Below are 20,818 nucleotides of genomic sequence, written 5' to 3' on the forward strand. Positions count from 1 at the left end.
ATGTCTCTATTGCCAGTGGAAAGTATGCAAAAGATCTAAAGTCTTTTTCTTTTTCTTTTTTTTTTTCTCTTTTACCACATTCCAACTAAAAGAAAAATCTCTATTCGTGGAATATTTCTGACACCAAATGTTTGGGATTTTTTTTCTCACACTGACCAATTCTCTCACCCCAACTGACTGTCCTATAGTTGAATTCAAGTCAGTTCTGGCACAAACTACCTGAAATGAGTGTCAGATCCCGTAAGTTGAGGGCTCATTCCCTAAGACTTCCCCCACTTAAATACCAGTTGCAAGTCTAGGCCTCCTGTATTTTTGAGTTACTGACTATAAGTTGGGGGTTCCCATGTCTCCCTCCACAGGTTTGATAATTTGCTAGAATGGTTCACAAACTCAGGGTAACACTTATTTTTAATTACTGGCTTGTTATAAAGGATATGACAATGGATACTGAACATCATCTGAACAGCCAATTGAATGGGTACATAGGGCAAAATATAGGGAAGGAGCCCAGAATTTCCATGCTTTCTCCCAGCACGCCATGCTCCCAACACCTCCATGTGTTCACCTTCCTGGAAGCGCTCCAAACTTTGTAATTCATGGATTTTTATGGAAGCTTTATCACATAGGCATGATACATTATTAACTGAATCTTGTGCCTCTTTCCCATCCTGGAGGACAGAGGTGTGGGATAAATCAATAAATGATCTGGTCTTATATGGTCACAACATTAAGGCATTAATCTGTGATTTATTCACTTATTCTTTAAAAAAAATTGTTTAATGTTTATTTAATTTTGAGACAGAGCATGAGCGGGAGAGGGGCAGAGAGAGGGAGACACAGAATCTGAAGCAGGCTCCAGGCTCTGAGCTGTCAGCACAGAGCCCGACGTGGGGCTCAAACCCACGAATCGCAAGATCATGACCTGAGCCAAAGTCAGACACCTAACCGACTGAGCCACCCAGGCACCCCCTGTTCACTCATTCTAACGCTTAAATGTGCAAATAATTATGAATTGGGGTAAAAACAATCAGTGAGCTATCCAGGAGCCAATCAAGTGTTCCCTCATTAGAACAAAAGATGCTCCTATCACCCAGGGAATTCCAAGAGATTTAGGAGCCTGTATTATGTACTGCAGTCAAAGACCAACTATTAGAACAAAGATGATCCTAGTACCTTATCACTCAAGAAATTACAAAAGTTTTAGGAGCTCTGTGTCAGGAATCCAGGATAGAGACCAAATATGTAGAGACCAAATCCCACCATTTCTACCTCCAAATATACCTTGAAACTGCCTTTTGTTAATTTACTTGTATCCCGTGATCAAAAACTAAAGAAAGTCACAAGGGCCTCCTCATGGAGCTTCCTGCATCCAATCTTACTTACCTCCAATATATTCAAAAGACTAAAATAGTTGAAAACTATATATTGGCTCATGTCATTTTACGGCTTAAAGCTATTTGATGACTTTGTATTGTCCTTCTAAGGAAGTCTTACTTCTCAGCACTGTGTGTAAAACCTACTTTTTCAATCTCAGAACTTCCCTTGCCTGCTGTACCTTGAACTCTGTTGCTTCCAGGTTTTCACGCTTGCTGTTTCCCCTTCCTTTAATGCTCTCTCCCCCACCACTTTGATGGAGGGCCTTTCTTCACCCTTCACTTATCTGCTTAATGCTTATTTAAAATGACCTCCTCAAAGCACTCATTCTTTCTTCACCCAAACCTTAGCAGGTCCCTCTCGTTTTTTCTCTCACTTTTTCCCCTTGATTTTTTTTTTATTAACCACAATTTAAGATTATTTGCCTGTTTAAGGGTTAGGATGAGTGAATGAATCACAGACTAAGGCTGTAGATTGTGCCTATGTAGGACTAGATCATTTATGCATTTATTTCACAAACATCGAGAACCTTTCACGGGCCAGATGCCAACCTGGGCACGGAGACTCCAAGAGACAAGCCACTCTCCTTGCCCTCAACCATGACTTTGTGACTGAAATTGCTTTGTAAGTAGATCAACTGCTGTACAATGGAAGAATGCTAGTAGTAAACACAGTGTAGAAGAATTAAAGTTTGCTTGGAAATCACAGGAGGCTTCAGAGAGAAAATGGCATTTCAACTGAATGTAAACCCACTACTCAAACTCTACTGTATCGCATAATTAATGAAAAGTGGTAGGATGAAACACTTTTGAAGGTAGAAGCTAGAACAACAAAAAAACTCCTGCAATTAAAAACCATAAATATTTTATAAATGGAAGAGAATATTTTAACATAAAATTATAAAATTATTTTTAGTATGTTGATGTTGTTATATAGTTAGGGTTTTCCAATTCAGAAGTCCCTTTAAAGACTGGTTCTTTTTTCTTGGTAATAATTTTTTTTCCAGGGAAATGCTGAATAAATCTTTGTTGAAATACACTCCATTGCTTTCTGTCAATGACCCTGAAGTACTACAGAATTTACACTTGAGTGGTTGCCATGCTCAAACTTGACAGGTAGTGTAGTGTGTTTGTTGATTAAAAAAAAAAAAGTATGGTGTAGGTCTATATGGTTTTGTGTTTATTTAGTTTTGAGGAGAAATTAATTGATTTAACATATTGATAGCAAAGCGTAAAACCTACCCAGCTGACATTTAGTATTTTCAAAATTATTATTGCAAATGTCATTGTGTCAAAGTATATATTAAAGGTATCTGTATCTCCTTATGTGCATTATTTGAATTGCCATAAATAATGGAAATAGAAAACAAAGCTATCCTGAAACAGGATATTTTTTAAAGTGGTGCTTTCCTTTTGTTTTCAAATGTTATGTAGTTTTCCCTTAGAAACAAGAAGCATATCCAGAAGTTTTTACACAATGATTTCTTGGATAGCTAAGGTTACTTCATTTTTCTCTTCATTCAATAATTGTTATTAGTCTTAAGAAATATTTAATAAAGTACTTAGATTTTATACTTTGTCATATATTGTTAAAAGGTTTGCCAATTTTTAGGTTGGAAGAGAGCAATATGTCTATCGCATGAGAGTTTTTACAGTGCCTAAATACATCTACTGTGTCATCCTATATATATGAATGTTCACAGGTCTCAACACTGAGATCAACACTTTACATTTTCTACATTGATTACAAGTGGCAAACATGACTCCAGAATTTGCATTTCAGTACTATATAAAAATGTTGAGTTTGCTTAACCTTTTTTTTAATTAACATTTTTAAAATGTTTGTAATCTTGAGGTTCTTGAAAATGGGACCAAGTGTATATGAAATTTAATTTAGAATTCAGAGTGAGGTTGTGGTAGGGGAAGGATTTAGAACTTGGTGTAAGACCTGTCCAATAAATCAAAGTGATGTCTTAGGGGACTGAGAGACATAAGTGGGGGTGGCACCAAGGATCTAAAGCATGTATAATAATCTATTCATGGTCTATCCAGAGTCTAACTGGACAATTACTGTCAGCATAAGAACTGGGTGGATATCATTGGATAGTAATGAATGAGGGAGTGTGATGTGCTGGTACCTGGAGGAAGAATTTATACTCTTGAAACACTATGGCATACCTCAGGCAGTTGCTCCAACAGCATTGTCCTAGAAACACTCAGATAATGGCAAAATTTTATAATATCTACAGTTATGTTTTCTAAACAGCCATGATATATGTAATCAAAGACTCAAGAAGATATACATTGTTTATATGGCTATTTCTTATTTTAACTTGTAATAAAACAAGCTAACAAAAAAGTATATTGTTAAATGATTTGGACTAAGAAGATGTTTTTATAGAAATCAAAAATAATGTCACCTTAGTAGACAACATTCTCATAACTGGAATTGAATTGGGGTTGGCACACAGTACTACAGGAATTGTTGGTGAACCCATGTTCATTTATTTATTTATTTGTTTGCCTATTCATTTGTTTGTTTGTTTTTAGTTTATTTTGAGAAAAGGGGAGCGAGCAGGGGAGGGGTAGAGAGAGAAGGAGAGAGAGAATCCCAAACAGGCTCTGCACAGTCAGCACCAAGCCAGGAGATCATAACCTGGGCTGAAACCAAGAGTCAGACACTGGGGCACCTAGGTGTCTCAGTTAGTTAAACATCCAACTCTGGCTCAGGTCATGATCTCAGTTTGTGAGTTTGAGCCCTGCATCAGGCTCTGTGCTGACAGCTCAGAGCCTAGAGCCTGCTTATGATTCTGTGTCTCCCTCTGTCTCTGGCCCTCCCCCACTCATGCTCAGTATCTCTCTCTCTCTCTCTCTCTCTCTCTCTCTCTCTCTCTGTGTGTGTGTGTGTGTGTGTGTGTCTCTCTCTCAAAAATCAATAAACATGGAAAAATTTTTTTTAAAAGTTGGACACTTTCTGACTGAGCCACCAGGGACCCTCATTTATTTCATTAATGGAATATTTAATGAGCTAGCAAATTGAGATTGAGGTTACTATTGAATGCCTGAAGTATAGGAATTAGTTATTTATTGAAAGAAAATCTCCTTCTTACAGGTACAGGTATAAGTAGGACAGTTGACCTTGCAATATGAATTGTTGAAGAGCCTGACCAAATACCTCCTGTATGAATTGCTAATACACCCAAAATAGGATTGTGTTGAAAAATTACCTGTAAATAGGACTAGCATTTTTAAATCTGCAAACTTATTTTAACTATTTTTCAGTTAATATTTCAGAATTCTTCATTGTAAAAAGCAGAAAGAAAAAAAAAAGACCTTGAATGTATAACACATTTGTTTTCAATCAGGTCTACTTTTTTTATTATTATTATTTTATTTATTTATTTTTGAGAGAGAGAGAAAGAGAGAGAGAGAGAGAGGCAGAGAGGAGAAAGAATCCCAAGCAGGCTCAGCATTGTCAGTGCAGAGCCTGACGTGGGGCTCGGACTCACAAACCATGAGACTGACCTGAGCTGAAATCAAGGGTCGGACACTTAACCGACTGAGCCACCCAGGCGCACCTCAAACAGTTCTACTTCTAAGTGTAAATCCAGAGGTGAACATGAGGGTCAGAGCTACAAGTGCACTACCAGATAAGTAAAATAGATACCTGGTCCCACTGAGTTTTTGAAAATTTAAAATATACATAGCAGGGGTGCTTGGGTAGCCCAGTAGGGTAAGGGGCTGACTCTTGGTTTCAGCTTGGGCCATGATCTCACAGTTCATGAGTTTGAGCCCCTCACAGCTGCTGGTATGGAGCCTGTTTTGGATTCTCAATCTCTCCCTCACTCTCTAACCCCTCCCCTGCTCACGCTGTCTATCTCAAAATAAATAAACTTGAAAAAATAAAATAAAATATATATAGTAAAAGGCATGCCAAAAAATCATTTTCCTCTTAGAAAACTTAGCAATCTTGTGTATATCTAAATTGTAATTTGTCAACAGGCTAATTGGCTACATTTTTTGTTTTTCCCCTACAGCTCTGAGTTTTGACATATGTATCAAATCATGTATGTCCACTATAAATCTTCCCACACTTCTGACCACTGGCCATCACTGATCATCCTGCATATCTGTAGTTTTGCCTGTTATAAAATGTCACATAATTGGAATGTATGTGAATGTTCTTAACAGTTTCAATCATAGTATTTCAGAACTGGGAACAATCCAATGTGTAAATGCAATCTGTGTGATAACATCCACAGATCTGCAATTTATAGAGCTGTCCTAGATCGTTGAGAAGAATTTAGCTGAGTGACAGATCTGTAACTTGGAGGAGAAAAAAAGTTGCCCTTTTATAAGGACTATCATCAGGAATTCTTAGCACATCTTAATGAAATTAAAAATGAAGGGAGGGAGAAAATATATTGATGAGGCTTGAGACCTACTACTCAGAGCCAATTATAAGAGTAAATTATCATTTTTTTCAGGAAAAAAGAACTCTATTTTATGAAGCTTTTCAACTTAATTTTAAGTGTGCCATAATAAACAAGATTAATTGCATCCTGGCTAGGGAGAATTCTGGTATCTACAAAATCAAAGATGAAAGTCAAAATCACAGAATAGATTCCGGAAATAATGTTGTCATCAATCAAAATTTGTTCCTTTAAGTTTGTTTACCAAAAAAATATGTTAAACAACATTTTCTCAAAATCTACGTTTATTATTGGATTCAATTCAATTTAGCATTACTGGATCGAAGCAGCATTTTCAAAAATAAAATTGTTTCCTTCATTTAACAAGCATCTACTAGTCATCTGTTCAATAGTAGACACCATGGTAAGTGCTAGGATTATGAAGATAAATCAAATACAGTCCCTGGCTTCAGGTAATTCAAATCATGATCAAGAATATAGAAAAGTACAAAAAAATGTGTATCACAGGCAATATACGCTACAATACAGTGATTAACATAGATTTCATCTGATCACTCTATGACCTTCCTATTGTGAAATAATTCTTCAACTCTGCAAGTAAGTGAGAGTAGCTTTGACATGCCATACATACATTTAACACACACTTCTATGACAACACTTACCATTTTATATTGTAATCACTTGTTTAAGTTTTTGTCTCCAACAATAAACACTGAGTTCTTCAAGAAGGGGGGCTATAATTTATTCATCACTTAATGAATAAGAGCAGATACTTACTAATAGCTTTATGGAAGGAAGGACAAGCAGAGGCAGTGGATATGTGGAACAAAAGGGTGGCACAAAAGGGTGTCACCTGTGGCCAGGGGGATTTTCAAGGTTTAGAGACAACTAAGAATGGAGCCAAATGAGAGAAGAGAGGCAATAACACTTAAATTTCATAGCAGAAAGGTTAATAGGTAATGTCAATAACTGAAAGGGAGAAGAATTTTTAAAGAGAAATTATGTAATCTAGGCAGAGTGATTTGAAATGTTGACAGGACATCCATGACAAACTGTCCAGTAGAAGGCTGGAAATGCTGATCTGGTAGTCAGGAATAAGTCTGATTAAAGATGTGAATCTAAGTGTCCTAATGATACAGGTGATATTGAAGTTGTGGAAGACTAGGAAATTTCCAAGGAAGAAAGTAAAAGATGAGTTAAGATTAGTTTCTGAATATTGAGGAATTCAAAAGAATCCCAAATAAGAAGAAAAGGTAATGGGTTTGGAGGGATCTGTGAACTTTGCAAAGAGCCTGTAAAGACTCATCATTGATATATTTCAAGAGAGAAGGGGTGAAAAGATGGGAGGTAGGGGAGCATAATGCTAATCAGCTTTGGGACAGAATTCCTGCGTTCAAATCCCAGCTCCATCACAGGCTCTTAGGCTCATCATTTAACCAACCTGAGCCTCTTAATCTTTTTAAAGCTTGTCTCATAGTTTTGAGCATTATAGAATATAAAGTAATTGGAAGAGTGGGACACATAGTAAGCATTCAATTCATGGATTAATTGACCTCTGTAAAAACAATTTCAGTATTAGGAGAAAGAGTTTGGAATACAAAGGAAGAAGAGAAATAACACTATGCTTCTGGAATTTGAGGAAAATGACTTCTTTTGAAGTTTTTGTTTTAATTCCAGTTAATTCACATACAGTGTTACATTAGATTCAGGTGTACAATCCAGTGATTTAACAATTCTGTACATCACCTGGTGCTCATCACAAGTGTACTCATTAATCCCCATCACCTGTTTCATCCCCCTACCTATCTTCCTTCTGATAACCATCAGTTTGTTCTCTAGTTAAAAATCCTTTTCTTGGTCTCTTTTTCTCTCTTTTTTCCCCATTTGCTCATTTGTTTTGTTTCTTAAATTCCACATATGAATGAAATCATGGTCTCTGACTGACTTATTTGCTTGTGTAGGGTAGTTCTATTTTTAATTTTTTGAGGAACCTCTGTACTGTTTTCCTGAGTGACTGCACCAGTTTGCATTCCCACCAACAGTGCACGTGGGTTCGTTTTTTTCCATATCCTTGCCAACCCTTGTTGTTTCTTGTGTTGTTGATTTTAGCCATTCTGATAGGTGTGAAGTGCTATCTCATTGTAGCTTTGATTTGCATTTCCCTGATGGTAAGTGATGATGAGCATCTTTTCATGTGTCTCTTGTCCATCTGGATGTCTTCTTTGGAGACATGTCTGTTCATGTCTTCTGATTATTTTTAATAAGATTATTTCTTTATTGAGAGCTGAGTTTTATAAGTTCTCTATATATTGTGGATAGTAACCCTTTATTGGTTATGTCATTTGCAAATATCTTTTCCCTTCTGTAGGTTGCCTTTTATTTCAGTTTTGTTGATTGCTTCCTTTACTGTGCAGGAGCTTTTTATTTTCATGTAGTCCCAATAATTCATTTTTTTCTTTTATTCCCCTTGCCTTAGGAGACCTATCTAGAAAAAAAGTTACTACGGCCAATGTCAAAAAAGTTACTGCTGTGCTCTCTTCTAGAATTTTTATGGTTGCAGGTCTCACATTTAGGTCTTTAATCCATTTGAGTTTATTTTTGTTTGTCATGTAAGAAAGTGGTCCAGTTTCATTGTTTTGCATGTGTCTGTCCAGTTTTTCCAACACCATTTGTTGAACAGACTGTCTTTTTTCCAATTGCATAGTCTTTCTTATTTTGTGAAAGGTTAATTGACTATATAATTGTGGATTCATTTCTGGGTTTTTATTCTGTTCTATTGATGTATGTGTCTATTTATGTGCCAGTACCATACTGTTTTCACTACTATAGCTTTGTAATATAATTTGAAGTCTGGAATTGTGAGGCCTCCAGCTTTGCTTTGCTTTTTCAAAATTGCTTTGGCTATTCAAGGTTTTTTGTGGTTCCCTACAAATTTTAGGATTGTTTGTTCTTTGAAAAGTGCTGTTGGTATTTTGTTAGGGATTGCAATAAATCTGCATATTGCTTTGGGTAGTATAGACATTTTAACAATAGTTGTTCTTCCAATCCATGAGCATGGAATGTCTTTCCATTTCTTTGTGTCATCTTCAGTTTTTTTCCCAGTGTTTTATAGTTTTCAGAGTACAGGTCTTTCACCTCTTTCATTACGTCTATTCTAGGTATCTTACTATTTTTGGTGCAATTGTAAATCGGATTGTTTTCTTATTTTCTCTTTCTGCTTCTTCATTATTGGTGTATAGAAATGCAACAGATTTCTGTACATTGATTTTGTATCCTGTGACTTTACTGAATTTGTTTATCAGTTCTGGCAGTTTCTTGGTAGTCTTTTAGGTTTCCAGTATATAGTATGATGTCATTTGTAAATAGTGCAAGTTTTACTTCTTCCTACCAATGTGAATTCCTTTTATTTCTTTCCGTTTCCTGCTTGTTGTGGCTAGGACTTCCAGGACTATGTTGAATGAAAGTAGTGAGAGACAACATGTCTTGTTCCTGACCTCAGGAGAAAAGCTCTCAGTTTTTCCCCCATTGAGTATGGTGTTAATTGTGGATTTTCATATATGGCCTTTATTATGTTGAGGTATGTCCCCTTTAAACCTACTTTGTTGACGGTTTTTATCATGAATGGATAGTTTGTCAAATGCTTTTTCTGCATCTATTAAAATGATCATATGGATCTTATCCTTTCTCTTATTAGTGTGATGTATCACAATGATTGATTTGCAAATATTGAACCACCTTTGCAACCCAGGAATAAATCCCTCTTGATAGTGGTGAATTATTTTTTAAATTTATTCTTGGATTTGGTTTACTGGTATTTTTTTGATAATTTTTGTATCTATATTCATCAGAAATATTGGCCTGTATGCCTGAGTGGCTCAGCTGATTAGGCATCTGACTCTTGATATCAGCTCAGGTCATGATCTCATAGTTCATAGATCAAGCCCTAAGTCAGGCTTTTTCCTGACAGCATGGAGCCTGCTTGGTATTCTCTCTCTCCCTCTCTTTCTGCCCCTCCCCTGAGGGGAATTTCTTAAATATTTCTTAAAAAAAAGAAATATTGGCCTGTAGTTCAATTCTTTTTTTTTTTTTTTTTTTTTTTTTTTTTTTTTTTTTTTTTTTTTGTGGTGTCTTTATCTGGTTTTGTTATCAGGTTAATGCTGACCTCATAGAATGAATTTAAAAGTTTTCCTTCCTTTTCTATTTTTTGGAATAGTTTGAGAAGAGTAGGTGTTAACTCTTATTTAAAGTGTTCAGTAGAATTTGCCTATGAAGCCATCTGGTCATGGACTCTTTTTATTAGAACTTTTTTTTTTTTATTACTGGTACAATTTCATTGCTGGCAATTGGTCTGTTCAAATTTTCTATTTCTTCCTGTTTCGGTTTTGGTAGTTTATATGTCCCTAGGAATTTATCCGTTTCATCTAGCTTGTCCAATTTGTTGGCATATAGGTTTTCATAATACTCACTTAAAATTATTTGTATTTCTGTAGTGTTGATTGTTATTTCTTCTTTCTAATTTGTAATTTTATTTATTTAGATCCTTTGTCTTTTTTTCTTGATAAATCTTGCTAGAGGTTTATCAGTTTTATTGATTTCTTTTTTCAAAGAACCACCTTCCAGTTTCATTGATGTGTTCTATTGAGTTTTTTACTTTCTATATCATTTATTTCTGTTCTAATCTCTCTTATTTCCTTACTTCTGATGGTTTTAGCTTTTTTTTGTTGTTCTTTTTCTAGCTCCTTTAGGTGTAAGATTAAGTTGTTTATTTCAGATTTTTCTTGCCTCAGGAGGTAGACCTGTGTTGCTATAAACTTCCCTCTTAGAATTGCTTTTGCTGCATCCCAAAGGTTTTAGACTGTTGTCTAAAACCTTTCATTTTCATTTGTTTCCATGTTCTTTTTGTTTCTTCTTTTATTTCCCGATTGCCCTATTCATTGCTTAGTAGCATGTTGTTTAAACTCTATGTATTTTTGTCTTTCCAGATTTTTTCTTGTGATTGATTTCTAGTTTCATGGAGTTATGTTAAAAAAAGATGCATTGTATGACTTCAGTCTTCTTGAATTTGTTGAGACTTGTTTTGTGGACTAATATCTGATCTATTCTGGAGAATATTCCATGTGCACTTGAAAAGAATGTGGATTCTGCAATTTTAGGGTGGAATGTTCTACATATTTCTGTTAAATCTATAGGGTCCATCCAATGTGTCATTCAAAGCCATTGTTTCCTTGTTGATTTTCTTTTTAGATGAACTGTCCATAGATGTGAATGGGGTGTTAAAGTCCCATACAATACTATTACTGTTTTATTGTCAATTATTTCCTTTATGTTTGTTATTAACTGATTTATGTATTTAGGTGCTTTCATATTGGGTGTATAAATATTGGATTTATATTGTTATATCTTCTTGTTGGCTTGTCCCCTTTACTATTATATTGTGCCCTTCTTTGTCTCTTGTTACAGTCTTTTTTTAAGGTCTTGTTTGTCCAATGGAAGTATTGCTGTTCTATTTTTTTTTTGACATCCATTTGCATGTTAAATATTTCTCCATCCCCTCACCTTAAATAGGCAGGTATCTTTAGCTCTAAAACGAGTCTCTTGTCGGAAGCATATAGATGGGCCTTGTTTTCTTTATCCATTCTGTCACCCAGTATCTTTTGACTGGAGCATTTAGTTCATTATATTCAAAATGATTATTGATAGATGTGTGCTTATTGCCATTTTATTACTTGTTTGTGGTTATTTCTGAAGATTTTCTCTGATCCTTTCTTCTCTTGCTCTCTTTCATGGTTTGCTGGTTTTCTTTAGTGATGTATTTGGATTTCTTTCTCTTTATTTTTTGCATATTTCTTAGTGGTTTTTAATTTGTGGTTACTAGTAGGTTTATATGTTACATCTCCCGCATATAGCAGCCTTTATTAAGTTGATGGCCATTTAAGTTTGAACCCATGTTTAAGGTACATGGCATTATATTTTGCATCCTTTTCATTTTGTGAGTTCCTTGACTGTGTTTTTATAGAAATATTCATTTTTACTGCTTTTGTGTTTCCTACTTTCATACTGTCATTTTTGGTCTTTCCTTTCCACTGACAGTGTCCCCTTTAGTATTTCTTGCAAGGCTGGTTTCGTGATCATGAACTCCTTTAGTTTTTATTTGTCTGGGAAACTACTTATCTCTCCTTCTATTCTGAATTACAGCCTTGCTGGGTAGAGTATTCTTGGCTTCAGATTTTTCCCATTCAGCACTTTGAATCTATAATGCTAGTCTCTTCTGGCTTGGAAAGTTTCTGTTGAAAAATATGCTTGTAGCCTTAGGAGATTTTCCTTGCAGGTAACTGTCTTCCTTTTTCTTTCTGCTTTTAAGGAGTTTTCTTAATCACTACATTTTGCCATTTTAATTACAATATGTCTTGGTGTAGACCTGCTTTTGTTGATTTTGTTGTGGGTTCTTTCTGTGCCTCCTCAATTTGGACATCTGCTTCCTTCCCCAGATTAGGGAAATTTTCAGCTATTACTTCTACAAATAAATTTTCTGCCCCCTTTCTCTTCGTTCGGGACTCCTACAATACAAATGTTATTATATTTGTTGGAGTCACTGAATTCTCTAAGTCTATTCTCATTTTGCATAATTCTTTTTCCTCTCTTTTGTTCAGCTTGATTACTTTCCATCACTCTCTTCTAGGTTACTGATTCATTCCTTTGCTTCTTCCAGCCTGCTGTTCATTCCATCATTAATTTTGATTTCACTTATTGAGCCCTGTATCTCTGCTGTTATTCCTTATTTCTGTGTTTAATGGTTTCACTGATTCCTTTTACTCTTTTTCTCAAGCCCATCGAGTATCTTTATGAACATTACTTTAAATTCTCTATCAGGCATGTTCCTTATATCTGTTTCACTTAAATCTCTGGCCACGGCTTTGTTCTGTTTTTTCATTTGGAGCAAATTCCTCTGTCTACTGATTTTATCTAAGTCTCTTCCTACTTCTGTGTGTTAGAAGTATCAGCTAGTCTCCTGCTAATAAAGATAACGGCTTTATGAAGAAGAGGTCCTCTATTGCCCTGCAGTATGATGTTCTCTGTCTCTCAGGGCCTGTTGCTTTAGGGGGTGTCTCGAATGTGTGCTGTGTGCACCCTGCTGTTATGTCCTTGCCACTTTATCCTTCAGACCAGTCATCTGCAGAGTTTTTCTTTGTTTATTGCTGGAGACCTATTGCCACTGTTGCCGAAACTGAGGCTCTGAGAAACTCCAGGGTTGAAAGGCACAGTATGGAAAGGTGTTTCAGCCAGTCTTCTGAGAGAGGGGCCTTCCACGTTGGGACAGAGACAAGTGTAACTGTGAGGGGTGGTTCCACCGAGCAGGGGAGTTGGACTGGGGAGAGGGGCTTGGTGTATGGAAGTTAGGTAGCAAGTGTGGACACTGCACTGGTTTCCACAGGTGGCTCTGTGCTTGTGCAGAGGAGCAGGAAAAGGAAATGGTGCTAGCTAGTTCCTTTGCTCCTGAAAGGGTCTCTCCATGAATGCTGTCTCTCTGGGACACACTCCAAGAATTGCAAAGGACCTCCACGCTGTGTGCCCCCAGGCACTCTTCAGATTGCTGTTTCCATGCTATATGGCCCCAGGCTATGTGCCCTCCCCTCTCAATAAGAGCAGTGCAGTGCCCTCTGGGTTCTCCCTGAGGCAAGCCCACTGACCTTTAAAACTCCAGGCTCTCAGCCCTGCTGGTTGCAAGAACTCCTGAAATTCAGCCACTCTTGCCTTCCAAGCCAATTGTTATGGGGAATTGTCCTTCCTGTGCACACACCTGTGTGCTACTCTGTCTCTCCCACTTCTCTGTGACTGCGCTCCCTTCCCACCACAGTGGCTATAATTGATTTCTCTCATGTCTCTGCACTTTCTACCTTCATTGATGAGGCCTCTTCTCTGCCTTTAGTTGTAGAGTTTGCTCTGTCGGTCTTCAGGTCATTTTCTGGGGTAGTTAGCATGATTTGGTAGTTATCTAGCTGTATTCAGGGATCAAGGTGAGCCTAGGGTCCTCCTACTTTGCTGCCATCTTCCTCCAAACTACAGGAAAGTTACTTTACGATAAAACAGAATTTCTAAGTAGCCCTGAGAAATCATAACAATGATTTATTTTATATAATCAAATGTATTGTATATAATAAAATACATATTATATTAGTCATTATAATTAGCTGACTTTCTTGTATTTTTCAAAAAAAAAGAATGGAGAAAACATATATTTAAGTAATATAAAGTCAAGACAGATATGGAAGACTATGAGGGTGGCAAGAACTAGAAGAGTAATGGTTGCACTATTATTTTAGTGTTCCTTTTGCTTCAGCACCTTTGCATCTTGCATCGCTTGGTAAAGAGCTCACTAAAATTAAAAAAAAACAACAACACAAGAAGGCTGGTAAAAATGCGTAAGAGGAACTCTCTATAAAGTTGACATAAAAATTAGGAATCAGATTTTAGCTTGCTGGAAATATGGAATATTGTGGTCAAAAAATGTGATTGCAGAATTTGAAATCTTGGAAGAGATGGAAAAGTATAAGGTATTATAAAATAGTTTATAGAAGTGATTCATTTGCTTCTCACACAACACTATGAGCTAGTAAAGTCAGAATAACAAGTGAACATACTAGCTGTGAACCTCTAAAGAAGACTCACATGAAAGACTTTAATTTTTTATTGGGCATAATTGACATGTAGAGTTATATGAGTTTTAGGTGTATAACATAAAGACTTTAATTTTATGACTCTATTTGTCTTTTTATTACACTAAGCTAAATTTGGAAAATTTTTCTTTATGTTCTTATAATGATCTATGATATTTAACTTATTAATTAGATACATTTTACTATACTTTTTTTTTTTTTGAGAGAGAGGCAGTGTGAGCAGGGGAGGGGTTGAAGAAAGGGAAAAAGAGAATTATTTTTTTAATGCTTCTTAATGTTTATTTATTTTTGAGAGAGACAGACAGACAGAGCATGAGCAGGGGAGGGGCAGAGAGAGAGAGTCACAGAATCTGATGCGGGCTCCAGGCTCTGAGCTGTCCTCACAGAGCCTGACGCCAGGCTCCAACTCACAAACCATGAGATCATGACCTGAGCCAAAGTCGGACACTTAACCAACTGAGCCACCCAGGTGCCCCTACTTTTCTATTTCTAGATTGCAATGTTTTTATATTGTTTGGGATTCTGTCACTTATATCATCTAAACCACCAAGCTATTGTGTTCATTTGAGATTTTACATGGTTGTAAAATATAAGTGATGTTTATGATTACCATAAGAGTTGTGGCATTTGACTTTATAGTCACTGATGCTAAGATTGACAGTGGAAGAGGCTATTAATAGAAATACTGATTCTGGACACACCTGGGTGGCTCAGTTGGTGGAGCATCCAACTCTTGGTTTAGGATCAGGTCATGATCTCATGGTTTGTGAGATGGAGCCCCATGTCAGTCTCCACACTCACAGCATAGAGCCTGCTTGCAATTCTCTCTCTCCCTTTCTTGCTTCCCCTTCCTGCTTGTGCTCTCTCTCTCTTTCTCAAAATAAATAAATAGACATATATATAAGTTACCTGGAGAGTAAATCTTAAAAAGTTCTCATCACAAGACAAAAATTTGTAACAGTGTGGTGATGGATATTCCCTAAACCTATGGTGGTAATCATTTTGCAAAATATACCTATATCAAATCATTATTTGTATACCTAAAAGTGATATAAGGTTGCATGTCAATTATATCTCAATTAAAATACGGTCATTGATAACAATCTGCCTTATAAATATCTTTGGTAATCATGATGCTTTATGCTATCAGTAGCTAATATCGCAAACAAAATACAGCAGGGGCGGGATCATCATTAACAGTGTGTATACCAAAGTAGGAAAAGTATCAGTTCCTCTGTGGTTTGCTTATGCTTTCATTAAGGATATTCTCTTGGGGCACCTGGATGGCTCAGTCGGTTAAGTGTCCAACTTTTGATTTCAGCTCAGGTTCGTGGTTCGTGAGCTGGAACCCCGTGTTAGGCTCTGCACTGAGCACGGAGCCTGCGTGGAACTCTCTCTTCTCTCTCTGCCCCTCCCCGGCTTGACCTCTAAATAAGTAAATAAATAAATAAAACTTTAAAAAGGATATTCTCTTAATATATGGATTACTTGTAGAAGGTTTTGAAAGCAACTTGTCATTTAATGAGACTTAACTTTTGTCTGCCTCTAACATATGTATCCCATGTGGCTGACTTTGTTTAACAGAGCACAGGTAAGCAGCAATACATCACAATAGACTGAGAAACAGACAATAAAGAAGAGAACCATGTCCCACTCCTTGGAACTGTGGAGCTGCTCTTCTCATTCAAGTTACCCTGCTTATCCTACATTACTTCTGCATCATCTGGCACATTGACTAAATGAGGTTGCACCTGTTAGCCTGCACATGAATATTAATATAGCTTATGTGATTGTTTTCTTCTTTAGATTAAAAACAAATGTATTCAGAATTTCAGATATTTTTCTTACACCCCAATGGATTGCTTTGTCCATCCTGTGTGGCAGGTGCATTTTCTTTTGGAATCTATGGCTTTGGTAAAGAGAAGTCTGTGAAGAGGAGGGGTGACATGGCCAGATGTGAATTTTTGATCATTTTTGATCATTTTTGATCATTGACCCAAATTTAGCAATGAAATTGTATTGAGAAAGACCAAAGGCAGGAAGGCCAGATAAGAGGGTATTGTCTCTTGTCCAGGCCAGAAATTGTGAGGTATGGCAGGAGTAATGATATGCTAGAAGTGAAACTCAATGCTCAAAAGTTGGTGAATCATTAGAAGTAGTTACTAAGGTAGGAGGAAGAATGAAGAATTACTTTGATTCCTAACTAAAGCACAGTTCTTTTTTTTTTTTTTTAATTTTCAGAACAAAGAACAAATTCTTATATGCAATGTTGCTTTTTCCAGGGGAAAAAAAGTCATTGTTAATTTTATTCTTTCCTAATACCATGCTGTATTTATAGTGGTGTTTTCATTCATTCTAGAGACACTCCCTTGGAGGCCAGATCTGCGCTGATTCTTTGCATATATCAGATGAGGTTCAATTCTTATTTAATATGATTCTCCAAAAATGGAAAGTCAATAACTTTTCATCATGAGATTTAAAAAATGAGGATCATCCTTCCAAGACATGATAAGTGTTAGATGGAAATATAGGTGACTTCCTTATGCATCCTGTGTTTAGTTCATTGCTGCTGTGTGTCTTGCCTTTAGCTGGGATGACAGCAGCTCTGTGAGCAGTGGTCTCAGTGACACCCTCGATAATATCAGCACAGATGACTTGAATACGACATCCTCAGTCAGCTCTTACTCTAACATCACTGTCCCTTCCAGGAAGAACACACAGGTGAGAATTGCCTTCTTTCTTTTTCCAGTGCTTCTGCCGGTTTCTCCCCAACCGCCCCCCCAACTATTTATATTGGATTAAAATGTAGCACAGGGGTACCTGTGTGGCTCAGTTGGTTAAGCCTCCAACTCTTGATTTTGGCTCAGGTCATGATCTCATGGTGGTGAGATCGAGTCCCACATCAGGCTGCATGCTGAGCATGGAGTCTGCTTAAGATTCTCTCTCTCTCTCTCTCTCTCTCTCTCTCTCTCTCTCTCTCTCTCCTCTCTGCACCCCTCCCCCATTCACATTGTCTTTCTCTCTGTCTCTAAAATAAAATTATATATATATATATATATATATATATATATATATATATAGCATGACCCCTTAATCTGAAATAATTGCATAAACTGAAGCAGCTTGTGTATATGTATTTTTTTCTATTGATTATAAGCCAACCCAGAAAGACTTGTTTTTACCATATCTGTTTTTGTAATATTGATATTTTTTAACTCAAAAAATATTTTAATAGTCTAACTTTAAATAGTTCTTCATTAATTTTGTATTGATCTCTGAAATAAATTACTACATCTCTTGAGAATCGTAAATCAAGAATGGATATTAGATAATTAAGTTTTATCTTGTCTTACTTTTCCTTGTTAGATTTGACATAGAAAATTTCTTCCTCTCTGGAGTATGTAATTGGGGTTTTCTGCACATATTTATTCCGACATTCTCTAATATGTGCAAGTGAGAATTATGTGACTAAAATTAATGAAACTTAAATTAAGAAGGCAGAGATAAAAATAGGAGTCTCTGGGATTCTTTTGAAATATAAATCAGTGCTGCTTTTTTTTTTAACCAGTTATCTGAAAGTACATTGCAATGCCTGTTCACACTTCATAGATTTTTCTGCACAAAGTTTCTTTGTAATATTTTCCTCATAGCTGAAGACAGATTCAGAGAAACGTTCTACAACAGATGAGACATGGGATGCTACCGAGGAGCTGAAGAAAACAGAAGAGGACCTCGACAGCCATGGGGATAGTGGCAGCAAGTGGAAGGCTATTTCCTCAGGACTTCCTGAAGACCCCGAGAAGACAGGGCAGAAAGCCTCCCTGTCCATCTCCCAGACAGGTTCCTGGAGAAGAGGCATGTCTGCCCAAGGGGGAGCGTCATCGAGGCAGAAAGCTGGAACAAGTGCACTCAAGACCCCTGGTAGGCTTGTCATTTCACAGCTGTTATGCAAAAAGGTTTTAATTTATAGCTTCCATTCAGTCTTGGTTCTCTTTAATGATAGCTTTATTTTTTAATTAAATCCTATTCTTCTCTGTATAGTTATTTTTTTCCTATGTAAATTTCACATGCTTTACCATAGAAGTCCACATGAATACAACAATTTGGCATTCTCTAGAGAGCACCATCATAATTTGGGGCTATTGAGTGTCTATTCTGCCGCTGTCATTTCTGTTCGTGTGCAAATAAAAGAAGTCTGCCTAATAAAAACAAGATTGCATTCTTTCTGACTTCCTTATGAAAGTTGGGAATATTTATGGTAAGCATACCTCTAATTTTTACTACCACCACTGAGAGGCAAGAACAATCACACTAATCTAATGGGTTGGAATTCTGGAGATTTGAAACATCATTTGTGAATTACACTTTATGAAAGAAGAGAGTGAAAGAATTCTGCCAAATTTTACCATCTTTTTTTCTTTTTTTTTAAGATTCTCTCCCTGTTTTTAAAATGGTGCCTAATTTTATGGGCACTTAGTTGGTTAAGTGTCCGACTCTTGATTTCTGCTCAGGTCATGATCTCATAGTTTGTGGGTTCAAGCCCCACATCAGGCTCTGTGCTAGGAGCACAGAGTCTGGTTGGGATTCTCTCTCTCCCTTTCTCTGCTCCTCCCCTGTTCATGTTCTCTCTCTCTCTCTCTCTCTCTCTCTCTCTCTCTCTCTCAAAATAAATAAATAAAGTTAGAAGAAAGAAAAAAAGGAAACGGTGCCCAATTTTAAATAATGCCACCTGAATTAGTGATGTACCAGGGTACTCTAAATATAATAATCTTATATATATTCAAGTGAATTCTTTTTCTGGCACTTAGCTTGATAAGATTAAGTGCCATCCTGATAAAAGAAGAGAATTGTGAGATAAAAGACAATAATAAATTGCAAAAATATGTGTTTCCATTTTATCTCCATCACTCATCACATTTCCTCTAAGAGCCATAATTTTATAGCTTTGTACTCAACCCTCTCAATATATTAATCCATATTTCGGTACTGAAGTAACATAAAGATGTGTTCACATTTTTTACACATGGTTTAGAGAAAGAGTATTATGAAATCGAAGCGTGCCGGCATGCATATTTGTGTATTTCTCGTTAATTAGGGAAAACCGATGATGCCAAAGCTTCCGAGAAAGGCAAAAGTCCTCTAAAAGGATCATCTCTACAGAGGTCTCCTTCAGATGCAGGAAAAAGCAGTGGAGACGAGGGGAAAAAGCCCCCTTCGGGCATTGGAAGATCTACTGCTCCCGGCTCTTTTGGATTTAAGAAGTCAAGCGGGGTAGGCTCATCTACTATGATCACGAGCAGTGGAGCCACAATTACAAGCGGATCGGCAACACTGGGTAAAATTCCCAAGTCGGCTGCCATCGGTGGGAAGTCCAGCGCCGGGAGGAAAACCAGTCTGGACGGCTCACAGAATCAGGACGACGGCGTGCTGCACGTGAGCTCCAAGTCGTCCCTGCAGTACCGCAGCCTGCCCCGCCCTTCCAAGTCCAGCGCGAGCGGCATCCCCGGCCGAGGCGGCCACAGGTCCAGCACCAGCAGTATTGATTCCAATGTCAGCAGCAAGTCGGCTGGCGCCACCACCTCGAAGCTCAGAGAACCTACTAAGATTGGGTCAGGGCGCTCGAGTCCCGTCACTGTCAACCAAACAGACAAGGAAAAGGAAAAAGTGGCCGTCTCAGATTCAGAGAGCGTTTCTCTGTCAGGGTCCCCCAAATCCAGCCCCACCTCTGCCAGCGCCTGCGGGACACAAGGGCTCAGGCAGCCGGGATCCAAGTATCCTGACATTGCCTCACCTACGTTCCGAAGGTAAGAGTGTGTAAGATGATGCTGGGAAAATAGAGTATGCTATGCCGTAGGAGACATGTAAACCGTGTGTCGATAAAATATATGTGTCCAAAATCCTATATCCTGAGTATATATACCCTACATGTATATTGTAAGGTATGTATAATCTTAGAATCTTTTATTCAGTTTCTGAGTACAGTGAGTTTTAAAAAGCTGGTCGTGTAAATAACCAGCAAAAAATAAAAAATGGAATTCATTTTGAGAAATGCTCAAGCTTCCCAGTTCCATTCTCATCTAATATTAGCAACATAAAAACAGCATTTATAAGAAACTTAAGAGCAGATGGCAATACCTAGGGGTAGTGATAAAATAAAGTGATCGCTTATAAAATTTCCATAGATTTCCATCTCTCCACAATTACAAATAAAGCAAAATGGGCCTTTATGACTGTTGGTATTTGTTTCCAGTGTTTATTATCTTGCTGGCTCTTAATGAGTCAAATGATCATGAACGTAGACGAGATTGTTTTTCTTGTAAAAGATTATATTGGACAG

At 37.1% G+C, this 20,818-nt stretch overlaps 1 protein-coding gene across 7 annotated transcripts in view; it reads left to right on the forward strand.

The window, feature by feature from the left end:
- NAV3 (neuron navigator 3) overlaps nucleotides 1-20,818 on the forward strand; it is a 592,036-nt gene that overhangs the window by 481,946 nt on the left and 89,272 nt on the right. For all 7 annotated transcript variants that reach the window (XM_043561562.1, XM_043561563.1, XM_043561564.1 and 4 more), the window contains 3 exons: nucleotides 17,070-17,202; nucleotides 18,132-18,402; nucleotides 19,577-20,285. In XM_043561562.1, coding sequence (XP_043417497.1) covers nucleotides 17,070-17,202; nucleotides 18,132-18,402; nucleotides 19,577-20,285 — 1,113 coding nt within the window. The remainder of the gene's footprint in view (nucleotides 1-17,069; nucleotides 17,203-18,131; nucleotides 18,403-19,576; nucleotides 20,286-20,818) is intronic.

The sequence above is a fragment of the Prionailurus bengalensis genome, chromosome B4, assembly GCF_016509475.1.
Source record: "Prionailurus bengalensis isolate Pbe53 chromosome B4, Fcat_Pben_1.1_paternal_pri, whole genome shotgun sequence".
Classification (NCBI taxonomy): Eukaryota; Metazoa; Chordata; class Mammalia; order Carnivora; family Felidae; genus Prionailurus; species Prionailurus bengalensis.